The following is a 15,805-nucleotide window of genomic DNA, read 5'->3' as shown; positions in this document are numbered from 1 at the left end:
TTCAATCAAAGGATATCCACAGGAAAAAAAAACTTAGCCTCACCGTGACCACAAACTCGCGTCGTTATTTGTATTCCTAAAAAGAAAAGACGAAAGTAAGTTATAAAGGGAAGAGGAGAAGCATTATCCTTTAGAAGTTAGAAGGGTTCGATTGCTGAGTGGTTAGAAATGGAGTCAAAAGGAAGCACGCAAATAATTAGTACGTTGCTGGAAATTAAAGCTTCCCAGCCACTTTTATTCCACCCACCGTGTAAAACATATACAGCACCATCATATATTCTTCCCTTTATTTTTTCTATCGAAAGGACAATCATATATTCAACCTCTTTCATCTTCACTGGCAATCTCGAAATCTCACCATCTTTTGTTGCCGACAACCTTCCACTACACACACAGTTGACCTGACCCCTATTCTTCGTTAGTTCCAAGTTCGGACCGGTCCTTTTGTGCGTGTGATTTATCTTGTAAGGACCAGATGTGGGGTCGAAATCACCATAATCCCACATTTTTCCTTTTAGTATTCTAGGTCAAAACGTTGACTAAGCGATGCTTGTGGAGAAACGTGTCCCACGTAATTTGACTACATATGTTTATGTTGGAACAAATAACACTATAGGTTCGTCTTCCACCCAAATAAGCTGTGGCCTGTGGGTGACTCTCGCCCAGTCTGGAGTGAATGATGCAGCTCATCAATATAAAATACCATCCACGCATATAATCCATAATAAATCATAAGCTGCGTGGATGACTATTCCTCTAATTTTCTATAAGATGAAAAAAAATATTTTTCAAGAGCTTATATTTATCCTGTATATCAAATAAATTACTGGTCATAGGTCTATTTAACTTTGTAATGATTGTCTAGGTGCATCATTTTACTTCTAAAAAATGCAAACTCCATCACTTGAATTGAAGTGCTGACAAGTTAATATTCAAAATACTATTCATCTGATTTTTAATATAAGACTTATTTAACTAATTTGATTAAATTAGAAAAATTAGTTAAGTAAGTTAATTATAAGAGATATGATATATTTTTTCTAAATACCATAATCATTTTCTTTGGTATCCTCACTCCCTTTCCTATTTGATTATGGTTAAAAAAGTATTAATAAGATTAATTTAGAAAAACTGAATAGATCTTATATTTAAGACCTAAATTAACTCAACAATTATATATATTGTATATTAATAAGGACGGGAGAATTATATTGTAAAATCACATGATATAGTATCTAATATAATCGTCCAAAAGTCAGGTGAAAAAAAAAATACTCGTCCAAAGTACCTCCTTTTTTTTTGTCCAGTACAACTATTTTATATCGTGGTGCCATTTTTTGCGATCAGCGGGACTCGTCGCGCTCGAAAACGAAAGAAGATATCCCAAATGATGTAATCCACTACGTACTTTGGGTTTGAGGTTTTGTTGGTGGGCGGTGGCGAACCCGTAGCATAGGATTACTGTGTTTTCTTTTCCTTTGATACCCCTCAACTTTTGTTTTCTCTTTCTCTTTCATAATTACTTGCTCGTGAAAACAAATGAAGAGGTTGTGAATCCAATCCAATTTTGATTGGGTATTAAAGGCGAATCAATGGAACAATATTAAAAGAATATTGGAAGGCAATTATCAAAGAATGGGCATTAATCTGATACACATTAACCTGAGCGAAAAGAGAAAGAAATCAAGTTTGTTTCTCGGCGAGGTTAATAAATCCACAATACTTGATCAGTAAGGACAATCCACCAAAGGAGACGCCGAGAAGACGAGGACAGAGTCTTTGGAGTGAAAGGGAAACTTGGATTCAGCGCGATGATCATGATCTTCATCAGGCGCAGGAAGATTCAAGTCCAACTTGAAGACGTTTCTGGGTTTCCGGACCTCGGGGCTGCTGGTGATAGTGGTAGTTGCTGAAGCGTTCACCAAGGTTCTATGCCTTCTCATGTGACCCCCCAAGGCTTGCCCGGAAGAGAACTCAGCCCCACAAATGGAACATTCATGAACTTTGGACGATGATTTGTTACCGTTATACGAAGAAACCTTGCTACTTGATAATTGCAAGGAGAGAGCAGTGCCGGTACAGTAATCGTCGCAACCAACATGGTTACTGTCTTCCGGGTTGGGCTTCGTCTTCTTGTGTCTGGCTCTGTGTCCTCCAAGCGCTCGGAATGAAGGGAAGCCTCGGTCACAAGTCTTGCACTGGTAAAGGTGTGCCCCATCCTTGGGCACACCCACGGGGTGCGAGAATTTGCCTTGAGCCAAAAGAATCAAACAATTGGCCATGTCCTCCTCTTCCTCCGTCTGCATCGTCGTTGACGGCGTGCTGTCCCTCAATTCAGATGAGGACGTGTTTGCGACGTCGGACCCGCCGGAACAGATCTCATTGCTGCTGGCTGTTGCGCAAGGCATGGCTATGGCTAGCCTTAGTGGGGATGGTGCCCTTTGACGCTTGGTACGCTTGCCCTTCATGATTTGTGCCTGATCCTTGCACGCCACCATAACTTCCTCTTGAATGATATCCTCCATGATTAACGAGTCAAGTCAGCACTGAACCCTAATAATGAAGAGAGATGAGAGATGTTGAAGGGAGTTGAGTTTGTGGGAGCTAACGAATATAAATGAACATAGAGATATGGGGATGTTGGCGGCGTGAGAAGGATTGGATAGAAGTAGAGAGGGCAAAAGGGTGAAGGGTTGAATCTGCCAGGGCTGAGTTCCCAACCTGAGAAGGCTATATATAGGAATACTATTATGAATTGTGCAGCAAAGGAAGGAGAGAGAAATGAAGGAGGAAGTAGCATGAGAAGGGCGAGGAAAGGAGTGAGATTCGGTTGGCTTTGAAGCAAACCCATTGCTTTTTCTCAACGATTCCTCTCTCTGGAGGATTGGAACGCAAGCCTCGAACCACAAATTTTCCCCCCACTTTCCCCCTTCCCTTTTTAATATTTGCCTTTTATTCACCTTCCCTTATTGTGTCTCTTTCTCTTCTCTCGTCATTCCTTTTTAAATAACTTACCTCTCTTTCATCCATCCGTCCAATGCTACCCCTCGATCTCCGATTTATCTTTTGGCCAAAAAAAAAAAAAGAAAAGAAAAGAGGCATGCATATTATTGAATTGAGATGGCGGAATGGTGCACGACGCACACAGACACAGGCGCTTAATCGGGGGACGGAATTCATGTGGAGTTGACCCAACCCACTGTTTTATTATAGTCACTGCCTCAGTGTGGGCAATAATCACGACGTCAATTCCACCCCAATCAATCTATTTCCTTCACATATCTCAGTCTTTACCTCCCAATAATCATTTGGCGTCCGTTACAAGTATTGTCTGGCTAGCATTATACTGCGTCTTTTGGCCGGGTTTTCCCGCCTACCATTCAACTTCTGCTCATATACTCACCCACACACTTGCTGTTCATTTTCGCGGTCCACTACTTCATTTGATTTTGTAACTTCCATAGTTCCGTATACAAATTAAGGCGATGCAGTTACTTCGAGGAATATGCACTAACTGAGTGATTGAAATGACTTTTTTCACTTCTTAAGAGAAAAAGAATAAACAAGTCGATCAGAGCATCCCCGGCATGGAAGTAGTCGGTCCCCTAAAAGCCAAGTAACATATATAGTGTGTATGTGTTTGTGTGGAGGTAAGGGTTTTGGCAGTGTAATATATATCAATATGGGTTAGAGGAGGAGAGAGATTCTTGGCGTACGCAAGGAATGGTGAATGGCGTTAACGTTGGTACGCCAACATGGATCAGCGCCGCCTCTTGTGGTTCATCACTTGCTTTGTGGGTTCTGATTAAGCAAAGCATATCATATAATTCTCCATATCTACGCATGACCTTAAAGCTTGGGCTTTCCTGAGTACAATATTTTGACCACTTTATTCATCGTGCCCATGATACATCCATTGCCCACACTGCCCCTCCACCTTCTCATGTCTCCCGATCATTATAAACATCAATCAATCAGTTAATGGTGCTTACGCTTTGACAAGACGAGAGCAGCTACCTGCATATCAAATAGATGCCTCATTTTGTGATATTCTACCAAATATCACTGCTTTTAACTTTACAGTATCAAATAAATATGCGACGCTGTCTCATGCTCTTTATTTACTACTCATCGTACGCGACACTCTCCATTGATAGCGATCCGGCACGCGTCTTAATTGATGGTTTGGCGAAAAAAAAAAAAAAAGTGAACTCTTGGAGACTATTGTATAATACCAGTACTTGAGTTTGTGTTGATCCATGTGTAAATTTAATTAATGGTAATGCAGGGGCTAGACGAGAAGCCATATATATAACAGCCACGATCCTTTCCTCGTACATATGATATACAGCCATGCATACCGCGAAGTCCATTGTTATGAACAAGTTGTCTATTGGAGTGGCAAATACATGGCTATAAAAAGTTGAGTGTGCTCCTAGCATCCCACTAATTTTTTTTTTTTTATACAAAAATTTTAGACAGGGTCCGAACTCAACTCAAGTCAAGAACAGGGTACTTGAATGACTCCTTCTAGATGATACTAATATTGGGCAGAACGAACTTATATTATACCCTCAAACATTAATCTAGACACCTCTATTTTATTTTAGGATGTCTCCCCATACGACGTGATGGGGATCGAATCCCCTCCCTCCACCAATTAATCTGCCCACTTAATGCAACAAGACGGAAGAGCGTGAGGAAAAAAAAATTCGAGCGTAGGTTGGGTGGTGTGGGCCCAGATTTTAGACTCGAGTGAGCCCGATTAAAAGTGAGAAGCGGCCCAAACGTGCCCTTTTTCCTATAGCCCGATTAATATTCCCATGGTGAGAAGCCAGGGAACATGACATACAGTGGCAATTTTTATGTTTTTTTCTTTTAATGATGGCAAATTTAATTTATTGATGCTCAGAGTAGTTTCATAATTTTAGACAAAGGGAAATAGCAAAACAAATAGAAAAGGCGATTGAGAAGAATCCAAACAAATTAATAAGCAACTTTGACATAACGCAAGCCTCACAGTAACGCGGTTTGGTAGCCCTCAAGCCACTCCCGTCCCAAATGATCAGAATTTGAATCAGATAAAAGAACTTCCATTTGCTGCTAACATTTCTTTTGAGGAAATTAACGATTTTCCTTAGCTTGCTCCCCTTTAGTGGTGGTATCATCCGAAAACACAAAAGCGACTTCTCTCTTAAGGCTTGCTCTCCATGAGAGATACAGCTTTGAGGCCTCCTCCCCCACTCTTTTTTTCTTCAAAATTAATGAAGAAAAGGTCGTCGATCGGGATGAAGTCAGCCCTGGCTGGTGATAATCTAATCCAACCGTATTTGATATTGATACAGATACAGATACAGATGCACTCCCCAAAAGTCAAAGCATTAACTAATATTATACCCTGATTATATATGTATATAGTTAGTTTTTTTTTTACCTGGATATGTATATAGTTAGCTGAACATTGATTGATGGCTGGTATGTATGAATGTGATAAAATATGTCATTCTTGTCCTTTTCCCCCTTAGTTTTAGACTTTAAGGATGGCGTCTCCAACGGTCACTTGCGGCGTTTGGGAGATCAGAAAACCAATAGTCCAATAACACAAATTTTATAGTACGTACAAAACACATTAAGGGCCTGTTTGGGTGTCTCTCCACCCAAATCATAGTTTGGAGAAAGAGACTGCTAAATAGGGACAATTCTAAAAAAACTATGGTTTGAGCCAAAACCATTGTTTTAGGTTCAAAATTATGGTTTCAGAAGAAGTGAATCCATTCTGTTTTTAGCTCAAATTAGAGACTGTCAAAGTACCTGTCAGAGTAGATCTCAACAATAATATAACTTTAACATTCATCAATTATTTTTTTATAAACTTATTTAATCTTATATTTTATAAATAGATATACACATATTAATTATTTATTAATTACATTATCTTATATATTATTAATTATGGTGGTAAAAAATATATTATTAACAATTTTATTCTTTCAAATTAAGATATATTATAAAATCTATTTTTTATGTAATTATCATATTAACTTATATCTTTTTTAGTAATTTGCACATATAAAAAATGTTTCTAATAATAACAACTATCTAAACACTCTCACTTTATCAGAATAACTTTTTTACAGAATCTATTTTTTCAATAATGTATTTTTCAGAAATTATTCTTCAAATCATGGTTAACTAAACACTTCCTAAATGAAAACAAAAGCTTGCTCGATCTCCCCCCCCCCCCCAAAAAAAAAAAAACGTAGCATACTCGGTTTAATTTCGCCGTAGTCCATAAGATCAATTTATTTATTTATTTATATAATTCTTTTAAATACGTTCCTCAATTGGCTCTGCTCGTGCCATCGAAACCGTCACCATCTGATTACAATGCGTATGAGTTTCGTGTCAAATTAGACTGATTAATAATTCATAAGACAATCTCAATCAAATTAAGCATCGTATAAGTGGCGTTTTAGGCGTGAAGATTTTTTTATAAAAAAAATAATTATCTCAGCAAATTCCCTTTCATGTGACGTGCTACTATTAAGATGGTCATGAAATGAAAGTCAACTGCACGTACAAAATTATCGTGTGCGGGAGAAAAATGCTCGGGCTGTCCTATGTTGTTTGACTTTTTAATCATTTTGAACTATAGAAGTACTACCTCGGATCCTATTTATAAGAGCTAGTTAATCAATTTAAACAAATTAAAAAAAGAAATTAAGTTAGTTATTTGTAATAAATATGTGTTATCTTTCCTAAAATATCCTTACTGATCAAGTGTATTGGCTAGAATTATTATTGTTAGAAGGACTATCTTCGAAAAAAATGTATAAATATGAAAGACAAAATAGATTAGAGTCTTATATTTAGAATTAAAATAAAAATCAAACAAAGTCTTCTATTAAGGATTGAGGTAGTATTAGTTTTTAATAAAAAGTATACGTCAATTGTATTTGGATATTTCCTTAATCATATAATTAGTTTAAATCGTTGACCTGTACTCATGCCTTATCTCACCTTTTATAAGAGTCGTGAATTGTGACGATGAGTGAAATTTTAATATGCAAGTGCGCGTGTTGTTCAAAATTAAATCTGGTAATAAAATAAAAATTTTCGTTTAAGTTCATCAAAAACTGTATGAGATGAATTTTTTTTATGAAATGAATAAGCCAATTTCATGTTTTTTCCGGAAAAAATATACATTAATTATTGGCTTGATCAGGTCCTAGTTTGAACATGATTTTCGTATTAGTCGCAGAGAAAGTAGGTTGCGATACCACGCCATAAAGCAACTAGTCATCAAGTGAACAATAAAAAATGATGGGTTGCGTAATTAAACAACAAAAATTGATAATGACGATGTTGTATTAATTAAGAAGCAGATTTGGAATCATAATAAGTACATTCCATAATTATTTTGACTTGATCATTTCATTCACTTATTCTTAATGGGAAATATGCAAATTCATTGAAAAAAGAAGGGCAAATTGTAGTGATAATGATAATTGAGAGTTGACGCTAATTAACAAACGCTCCATTATTCTCGCTCTCTCCCTTAAAAAAAAAATGAAATAAAATTAATGGGGTCGAGGTTTGGTTAAGAAAAGGAAAATGAAGATGACAAGTTACGTAACAACCTTAGCATATGAAACAACAATTTTTTCATATAGAAGTACGCGTACATTAATATAATACTAAACTAAATTAAAATTAAAAAATATCGATCTAAAGACCAAAATAATAACAAACAAATTAATGAGCTATAGCCTATAGCCTGAAGAGTTTTCAAATTCTGGCTAAATCTTTGAACTAATATTGAGGCTCATTTCGTGCGTCCGATCTAAAGAAAGCAATCAAAATACCACCTCTTATCTTTAATACAAAAACTATTTTGACATTTAATTTGATTCTAAATATAAGATACTAATCTATTTTGTCTTTTATATTTATTTATTTTTAAGGTAGCCTTTATAGTAGTTGGCTAGTAGCACATGTTAGAAGTGTCATCAAATGGTAGTTATATAGCTAATACACATGATTAATAAGAATATTTTAAGAAAAATAACATAACTAATTTTTATTAATCTACTCAAATTAATCAACTCGTTCTCGTATTAAGTACTGGAAGCACTAGTTTTTACAATATGTTCATGTTTATCTTTCCGTGCCCTGACCTTCGTCCTTCGAAAAGTGTGACAAGTGACCTCTTTTTAAACAAGTTTATGAAGATAATTAAAATTTCGATTCTCCTTGATCGACCAGGTTTAATTTGCCCGCAGACCTTTTGAGCTTCAGATGAATTTTTTTTTTTCCACAGCCACATATCAAAACTCTAATTTACTTCTGATTTTCCGTTTCACGCTAATTTTCAGAGACTTGAAATGCGACGTCGAAGTTGAAGATATTGCAATCCATTTTCCAATTTTGTGAACACGGCTCCCAATTTTATACCAATGTATATTTTGTTAATTTGTTGGACTCGCAAATTAAATTAATTTCTTCCTTAACATCTCCCGATTGAACTTGATCTTGATTTGATAAGCCTTGGAATACTGACCCTGCCTCGCTTGTTGAACTATTTAATTTAGCCGGCATTGTGGAAAACAAACTTTCTTTAAATATATAATAACTCTGTTTCGCGTTAAGGGATTAAGGGGTATCATGATAGTATCTCTCATATAAGAATTAGTTGATTAATTTGAGTAGATTTAAAAAATAAGTTAAGTTAGTTATTTGTAATAAATAGGTGTTGTCTTTCATAAAATATTCTTACTGATCAAGTATATTGGCTAAAATTACTATTATTGGAAGGATTATCTTAAGAAAAAATGTATAAATATGAGAGACAAAGTAGATTAGTGTTTTATATTTAGGATCAAAATAAAAATTAAGTAAGATCTTATATCATAAGATCTTATCTAAGGCAACAAGATAAAAGAAGACAATTGACTTTGGGAAGTGAAAGAACTGGAATCCAATGATAATATTACAATTTACAAATGGTATCCAGTTCATATTTATTGTTTTGACCAAGTAAACCGACTTGAATTCGGTGCGTCCTTTCTGAGAAAATACTATAAATATATATAAATACACACACATACGCATCTGACCTGCAATTTTTAACGGCTTATTCAGAAATAAATATACAGCATTTGCCCTTTTCTTAAAAATGGTCACACCCCACGCTTTATTTCTCTAGCAAGCTGCATTATGAATAAATTTTCGTGAATACTATAAATTAATTAGTTAATTAAAATTTATATATTTTCCCATGCCTAAAGACTTCGAAAAACAAGAGAGGGAGCAAGGCACCATATGAATGTTTTCCTCCGAGGTTTAATTTGATTAACAAAGAGCTAAAAATGTTAATTATTTCGTGGCTTCAGGCTTCAGCATCCACTATTTATCACATAAGATACAGCGGGGGTATGCTAACATGGGAAAGCAACACAAACGCGAGACAACTGACACATGGACAATTAATTACTGATTATAAATACTATATAAAGTGAATGTTTATTTCATTATTGTAAAAATTTAGTATAAAGGTGGTGAGTTCGGCCGAACATAAACAAACCCCTCATACAGTATAAAGAAAAAAAGAAGGAATGGCATCATATCACATCATATGAGCCATCATTAGCATGATATAGCTAATGAATTAATTAATACTTATTCATATATGATTTACAGCATAAACAAATTAAAATTAAAATTATAGCAAGGGCAGTTAATAACGAGGTTTCTTGATCGGCACATGAAGTGTTATTTGTCGATCGTTATGAGGCTGCAAAGGTCTGGCGTTGTTCTCTGCGTGCTGCCATTATTCATTCAATCAAAACACATTAATTTGTTAGTGAGACACACACACACAAATTAGAAACCGACATATATACATAGTACTTCAATAATGCAGCAATTATTTTTTCATAAGATGTACTTATAACACTTACATCGTGAACCGCCTCCTTCAGCAACTTCACTTGCTCCCTCGAAACTGTTCTTACCTGACCACGTTTAAATTCAAATATGGTACGCGTTTGATCAGATTATAATGCATCTATTGTATTCTTCTCTTATTTTGAATACATAATCTGCTCTTACTTTCCACTAATAAAAAATCATTATTGTTACAGCTTTAAAGTAATCATCTCTGAATTCAATAGTCTTCATTATTGTATTACTAATCATCTATGAAAACAAATTAAACTCGTAATACAAATGTTATTTTTTGAGGTTTTGAGCGAGGAAGATTAAAAGATGGGATATACCTTATGGTCGATGATCCAAAGGACACCTTCAGTGCAGGGAGGGACAGTGAGGGAGCCCATATATGTATAGTAGTTTCTGCCCCTCGTCCTTATTTCCAAAGGGTGAATCTTTCCTATTCCCTCTTCTTCTATTTCGTCCACCATTTCCTTTAAGTATTTCTCCAACTATCACATAACCAACAAATTCCTTTTATTGAACCCCCGCAGAACCACAACATAGAAACATATTTAAAACTGCCTTTTGACTGCCTCCGGTAAACATACAAGAGCGAGTTACCTTGGACAGAAACGGATCGGCGCAACCAATCTTGTACAGAAGTCCAACAACCACCACCTTTTCTGGGTTTGATGAGCTGCTGTGAACCATGTGAAGCTCCAGGTCATACCTACAACAACATCATATATTGCAATAAACAATTTGAGCTTGTCCCTTGGTCTGACTCTCTTTCACAATATTACTGTTGCTTGTCAACTTTAATATACAGAAATTCTCAACGCTCTCCTAGGAAAACGAGCTTAGCGTATAGAATAAAAAAGAAATGGAAGAGAACAAGACAAGAGAGAGACCTCCGGCCGTTGATAGTATGCTCGGAAGGCGAGTGCCAGTGGGCTTGATGCAGAAAGTAATCAGAGCCATTGATGCGTATTGAGCCTGCATCTCCTTCCCATTTCACCTGCACACATATATACATATACATATATATATATATATCAACTTTCCCCTATGGCGACATGAAAGCCAAACAGATTTAGAGGAAAAAGAGCTAGTAAGATAAATTGGGTAGGTACCTGAATATCGTGGCCTCTGTTCTTGAGCGTAGCATTCTGAGTCTTGTATGTGGTTTTGATGAAGCCAAACTTTGGGATAACTCTCACTCTGCGAGTCGACAGGTCAATAGGAGACTGCAAATCTCCATGCTTACAAGCTGCCCATTCCTCTTTAAGGTCCCCCCAGTGTTGGGGTCCCTTCTCGCTTCCCTTGACGTAATCGAACTCTCTCTCATCCTCTGCACAACACAGATCATTCACACTTAATAATTACAAGAAACAAGTCGGAGAAACCCAAACGGCGAAATATTCTGCATACCAACTTCCTGGGCTCTACTCAGTGTTGAGTGTACCGAAATGATGACCAGGAGGACTAAGATAAGAACTGTGAGGTTGCTCTGGGGCTTCATGTTTAATTTCGAGCAAAATACTAGAAACTATAGGAATCAAGTTGAAGTTGAAAGAGGATGGATGATCCCGGGTTGTATATATAGAGATGGAAGCAGGATCTGGAAGGGGAGAGAGATAGACTTGCTTCCCAAGTGAGAACCTTTTGCTTGTTCTGAATCTCAAATACTAATTAAGCGATGGTGTGTGATCGATTTGAATTAAATTTGGGTCTCTTCAGCTGATGATGACGACAAAGGGACATCTCAGTCCAACATAGAATATGCACAGACAGCCAGCCAGCCTGTCGGTTTTTAGTATTTTATTCCTAAGCTTTACTCGCGTTGTTATTACTCCCTGCTTTTTAACTCGAGATGCTGTTAATTTATTAACTGTTTGAAAAAAAAAAAACTTTACCTGTGTATTTAAATTTAAAATGGAACTAAATGACGAGAAAAATAGAAACAAATATTTTTTAAAAATAACATTAAAAACTGTAATAAATGCGCCCTCTGATGCTTATAATAAGGATTTTAAAGTGTCTTATATAAAAAGGATTGATATACTGTACTAAATCAGTGAACTCGATCCCCCAAAAATAAAAAAGGCGGGACAATATTTCCCACCGTTGTTGCCCGGCAATTTGAAAAAGAGTCGAAAAGAAATAATGAGCTTGCTTACCCGAATTCGATAAGCATACTTATGGCTTCAAGGATTTAAATTATATCCGAATTCGATAAGCATATTTATGGCTTCAAGGATTTAAATTATGTTTATTTTGATCTTTTCTTTTGATGAATTTTTTAAATTGTTTACCGAATGCTCAAGTCTACCCACTTTTTTTTCTTTTTTTGGAGTGATAATGCCTAGGCAGCGAGAGACGCATCCATTCACAAAGGATCCTCCCACCAACCCCTTACCGCGTGATATGGGTAACTAAGTTCTCAGAGGATGTTTAGGTAAAAAAACAAATTATAGTTTTAAAAGTTATTTTATGAAAAATAAATATGTGAAAGAGTTTGTTTTAATATATTAAAAAGTATTTTTTTAAATTTTTTTTATTGTTTGCCAAATGGCCCCCAAACTTTGAATTCAACTCACCCTGCATTCCAGAAAGTTTTGCATTAACAACCGCAAAATAATTTTTAATTAGACCAAACATCTGTTCCATGCGGATCGAATATAATACTTCACGCAACAATTTAGGAATCAAAAAAAGGAGGAACATGCATGGAAATTTGTTCCCGTCCGTTTATATTTTCTTATAGGGGTCTGGTAAGGGCAGTTTCTTTTAAGGGTTAAGGTGCACCCAACACCCATAAGTATTTTGTCAGGTGCACCCAGTGGCCTGAAGTAATTTATAGTGTAATTTTACCCTCAAAGTAATTAAAATGGTGCACCAGTATCCCATGCTAACAGATCTGTTAGTTTGACCGTTAAATTGATGAGTCAGCACAAGTTTGACCAAAATAATCTGACGTGGCATGTCTAATAAGGAGGTGACGTGGAATTTTTTTAGGGTTAAGGTGCATTCAGCACCCCCAAGTATTTTTCCAGGTGCACCTAGTGACCTAAAGTAATTTATAGTGCAATTTTGCCCTCAAAGTAATTAAAATGGTGCACCGGTATCCTATGCTAACAGATTTGTTACTTTGACTGTGAAATTGATGAGTCAGAACAAGTTTGACCAAAATAATCTGACCTGGTATGTCTAATAAGCAGGTGACATGACTTTTCTTGTTAATTCCATTGTTTTGTCTGAATATTACTCCTTTGATCCTATTTATAAAGTACTTCCAGCATGTTTTACACAGACCAAGGAAAATCTTAAATTTCATTAACTCTCATTTAAATTTTAATAACTTTTTAACTTTATCCCTATTTAATATATATTATATCTCATGTAAACAAAGTCAATACAATAATAAATGAGGGGTAAATTTGTACATTCATACAAAAAATTTCTCTCAGTGCCTTATAAATAGAACCAAAAAATATTTTCTCTTTCTATCCTATAAATAGGACCAGAAGAGTATCTCTGAAAAAATTTCTTACTCTGAAAAAAATTCCAAGAGTCGAAGAGAGCATTTACTAAACAGAGAAAACAAAGAAGTGGCAGACGAAAAAAATTCCACTTCACCTGCTTATTAAACATGTCACGTCAAATTATTTTGGTCAAACTTGTGCTGACTCATCAATTTCACAGTCAAAGTAACAGATCTGTTAGCATAGGATACCGGTGCACCATTTTAATTACTTTAGGCCACTGGGTGCATCTGGAAAAATATTTGGGGGTGCTGGATGCACCTTAACCCCCAAAAAATTCCACTTCACCTGCTTATTAGACATGCCACGTCAGATTATTTTGGTCAAACTTGTGCTGACTCATCAATTTAACAGTCAAACTAACAGATCTGTTAGCATGGGATACCAGTGCACCATTTTAATTATTTTAAGGGCAAAATTATACCATAAATTATTTCAGGCCACTGGATGCACATGGCAAAATACTTGAGAGTGCTGGATGCACCTTAACCCTTCTTTTAATCGTAAAATTATCCAATGTTCAACACGATTTTCAACATTGGCCGTTTTAACGCGTCCAAAGTAAATCACTGTATAAAATAGAGTCGATCGGTTCATATTCATAAAGTCGTTCCGTATTTCTCTGAGCATTCTAATGAGCTGGCTCCATTTTCGATTTGCATGATTTTCAAGATATCTAGGTCCCAAAAAGACCAAGTTGGTGGAACCCCACTCGCTTTCTCGAAGCATCCAAAATCCAACATAAAATACTATGTAGCTGTCAGTTCCGATCGCGAATCATGGTGAGGGGTATATGGACTATATGTATCATTAGAACCATCATCATGCCTCGCATTTTCTTAGTACAGGTGTCATGCTCTAGTTGTTCGTAACTACCACTGTCCCAGTAAACCTGAACCGTAATTCTTTTTCGAAAGCAGAAAAATATCATAAGGTGGACGGTAGATACCAGATATGAGTGTTTGTCAGTTGGAGATTGCCTCTCCGTTTTGTTTTAATATATGATACCAGAAGTAACTACAATATATACTGTAGTTTGCGGCTTTAGGCATCAAAACCATCTTTTTTCGTTAAATACCTTTTATGTCGTTTCCCCATAACCAGTTTACCAGACATATAATTGCTTATGTTGTCGATAATTTGGTAGATGATGTCCTGCTTTTACAGAGATTCCTGCAGGGAAGACACGTAGAAGGAGCAAGGAATGAAGTCACCTGCGCGGCATAGCATCAGAGTGGGATCATGGTTCTGTTCTGTCATCAAAAGACAGGGAAAATATCAGAATGTTCTTTTTATCATGATATTTAATTAACTAAATATCAAGTAGGCGCCAGTATTGGAGGTTAAAAAGGTCGATAGCATTTGGTAAAGTTAGCTCCAGCAGTACCCAGATCATCGAAGGAGAGGGGAGATAAATGAAGAGGCACTAACAAAATGAATAACAGGTACCCGCTAATCCACCTAACAATGTGATCTCAATGATAAGGGCAGATTTAGACTCGAGATATTTCTAAGCATTAACACCTATATAAATAGAGTTAACGGTAAATCCTGTTTTGGACATCATCGTTAAAGCTTGAAAATTAAACCATGGAAGCGAAGGTCAAGTTGGTCACAGTGGCGATTCTGCTGGTGACGATGGGGGAGTTTGGTTGGGGAATGAACAAGAGAATGATGATAATGAGGAAAGAAGGCGAATCAGAATCAGAATCAGCATCAGCAGGAAAGGAAATAAGCCGAGAAAGCGTCAACAGTGATGAAAATGAGGATATAACTAATCACCATCGTATTCCCAGAGACGACTGGAACAAGGGCCATTATCAACCTGCCCAACAATCGCCTTAGACTTCTCGATCGCAAGGTTTATGGTACTATCAATTTTGTATATTGCTCTGTACTAGTCTTTTTCTGTCTCTGGTGATTTATGCATGTTCTGCCTGTTCCCACTGCCACAACTGTAAATATTATATTCGGAGTTAAATTCCTCCACATCGTCTTCTTTAGAGGCTATCCAGTCTATCAATGTCAATACAAACTTTAGCAAATGCAGGAAGCCTTTGAAGTTGAATATTGTATTTCTTTACTATTGATAGGTGAAAATCAAAGTGACAAATTTTGGGCCTCTATTTTTGTTTAGAATTTCGGCATGTTGCCCCAGCACTTGAATTATTTTAGTTTTGTCGGCTAGAAATAATGCCATCAGCGCCTCGCGCGCATGTAGATCGGCATCAGGTGCTTCGTTCTCCATTAACTCGCGTGATGCTATCTGGGATCAAATAAATTACACTGTCTATTTTACATCATGACGGAGCGTGGCAATTGTCTGT

General features: G+C 36.3%; 2 protein-coding genes across 2 annotated transcripts; both read right to left on the bottom strand.

Annotated features, from left to right (window-relative positions):
• Nucleotides 1–1,595: 1,595 nt before the first annotated feature.
• LOC114746172 (zinc finger protein ZAT5-like) lies at nucleotides 1,596–2,775 on the bottom strand. Its single transcript, XM_028934362.1, has one exon. The coding sequence runs from the start codon at nucleotides 2,523–2,525 to the stop codon at nucleotides 1,728–1,730; it is 798 nt and encodes a 265-aa protein (XP_028790195.1). The 5' UTR covers nucleotides 2,526–2,775; the 3' UTR covers nucleotides 1,596–1,727.
• Nucleotides 2,776–9,503: 6,728 nt separating this feature from the next.
• On the bottom strand, nucleotides 9,504–11,645 carry LOC114746171 (alpha carbonic anhydrase 7-like). The gene is made up of 7 exons (XM_028934361.1): nucleotides 11,365–11,645; nucleotides 11,067–11,284; nucleotides 10,845–10,951; nucleotides 10,555–10,663; nucleotides 10,278–10,442; nucleotides 9,960–10,013; nucleotides 9,504–9,823 (listed from the first exon to the last, which is right to left on the bottom strand). Exons 1-7 carry the CDS (start codon nucleotides 11,453–11,455, stop codon nucleotides 9,737–9,739), a joined length of 831 nt encoding a protein of 276 aa, XP_028790194.1. The 5' UTR covers nucleotides 11,456–11,645; the 3' UTR covers nucleotides 9,504–9,736.
• Nucleotides 11,646–15,805: the final 4,160 nt, after the last annotated feature.

The sequence above is a fragment of the Neltuma alba genome, unplaced genomic scaffold (genome assembly GCF_004799145.2).
Source record: "Neltuma alba isolate B1F8T4 unplaced genomic scaffold, ASM479914v2 tig00004926_pilon, whole genome shotgun sequence".
Taxonomy (NCBI): Eukaryota; Viridiplantae; Streptophyta; class Magnoliopsida; order Fabales; family Fabaceae; genus Neltuma; species Neltuma alba.
Note: the sequence above shows the minus strand (reverse complement) of the source record. Positions and strands in the feature narration are given on the sequence as shown.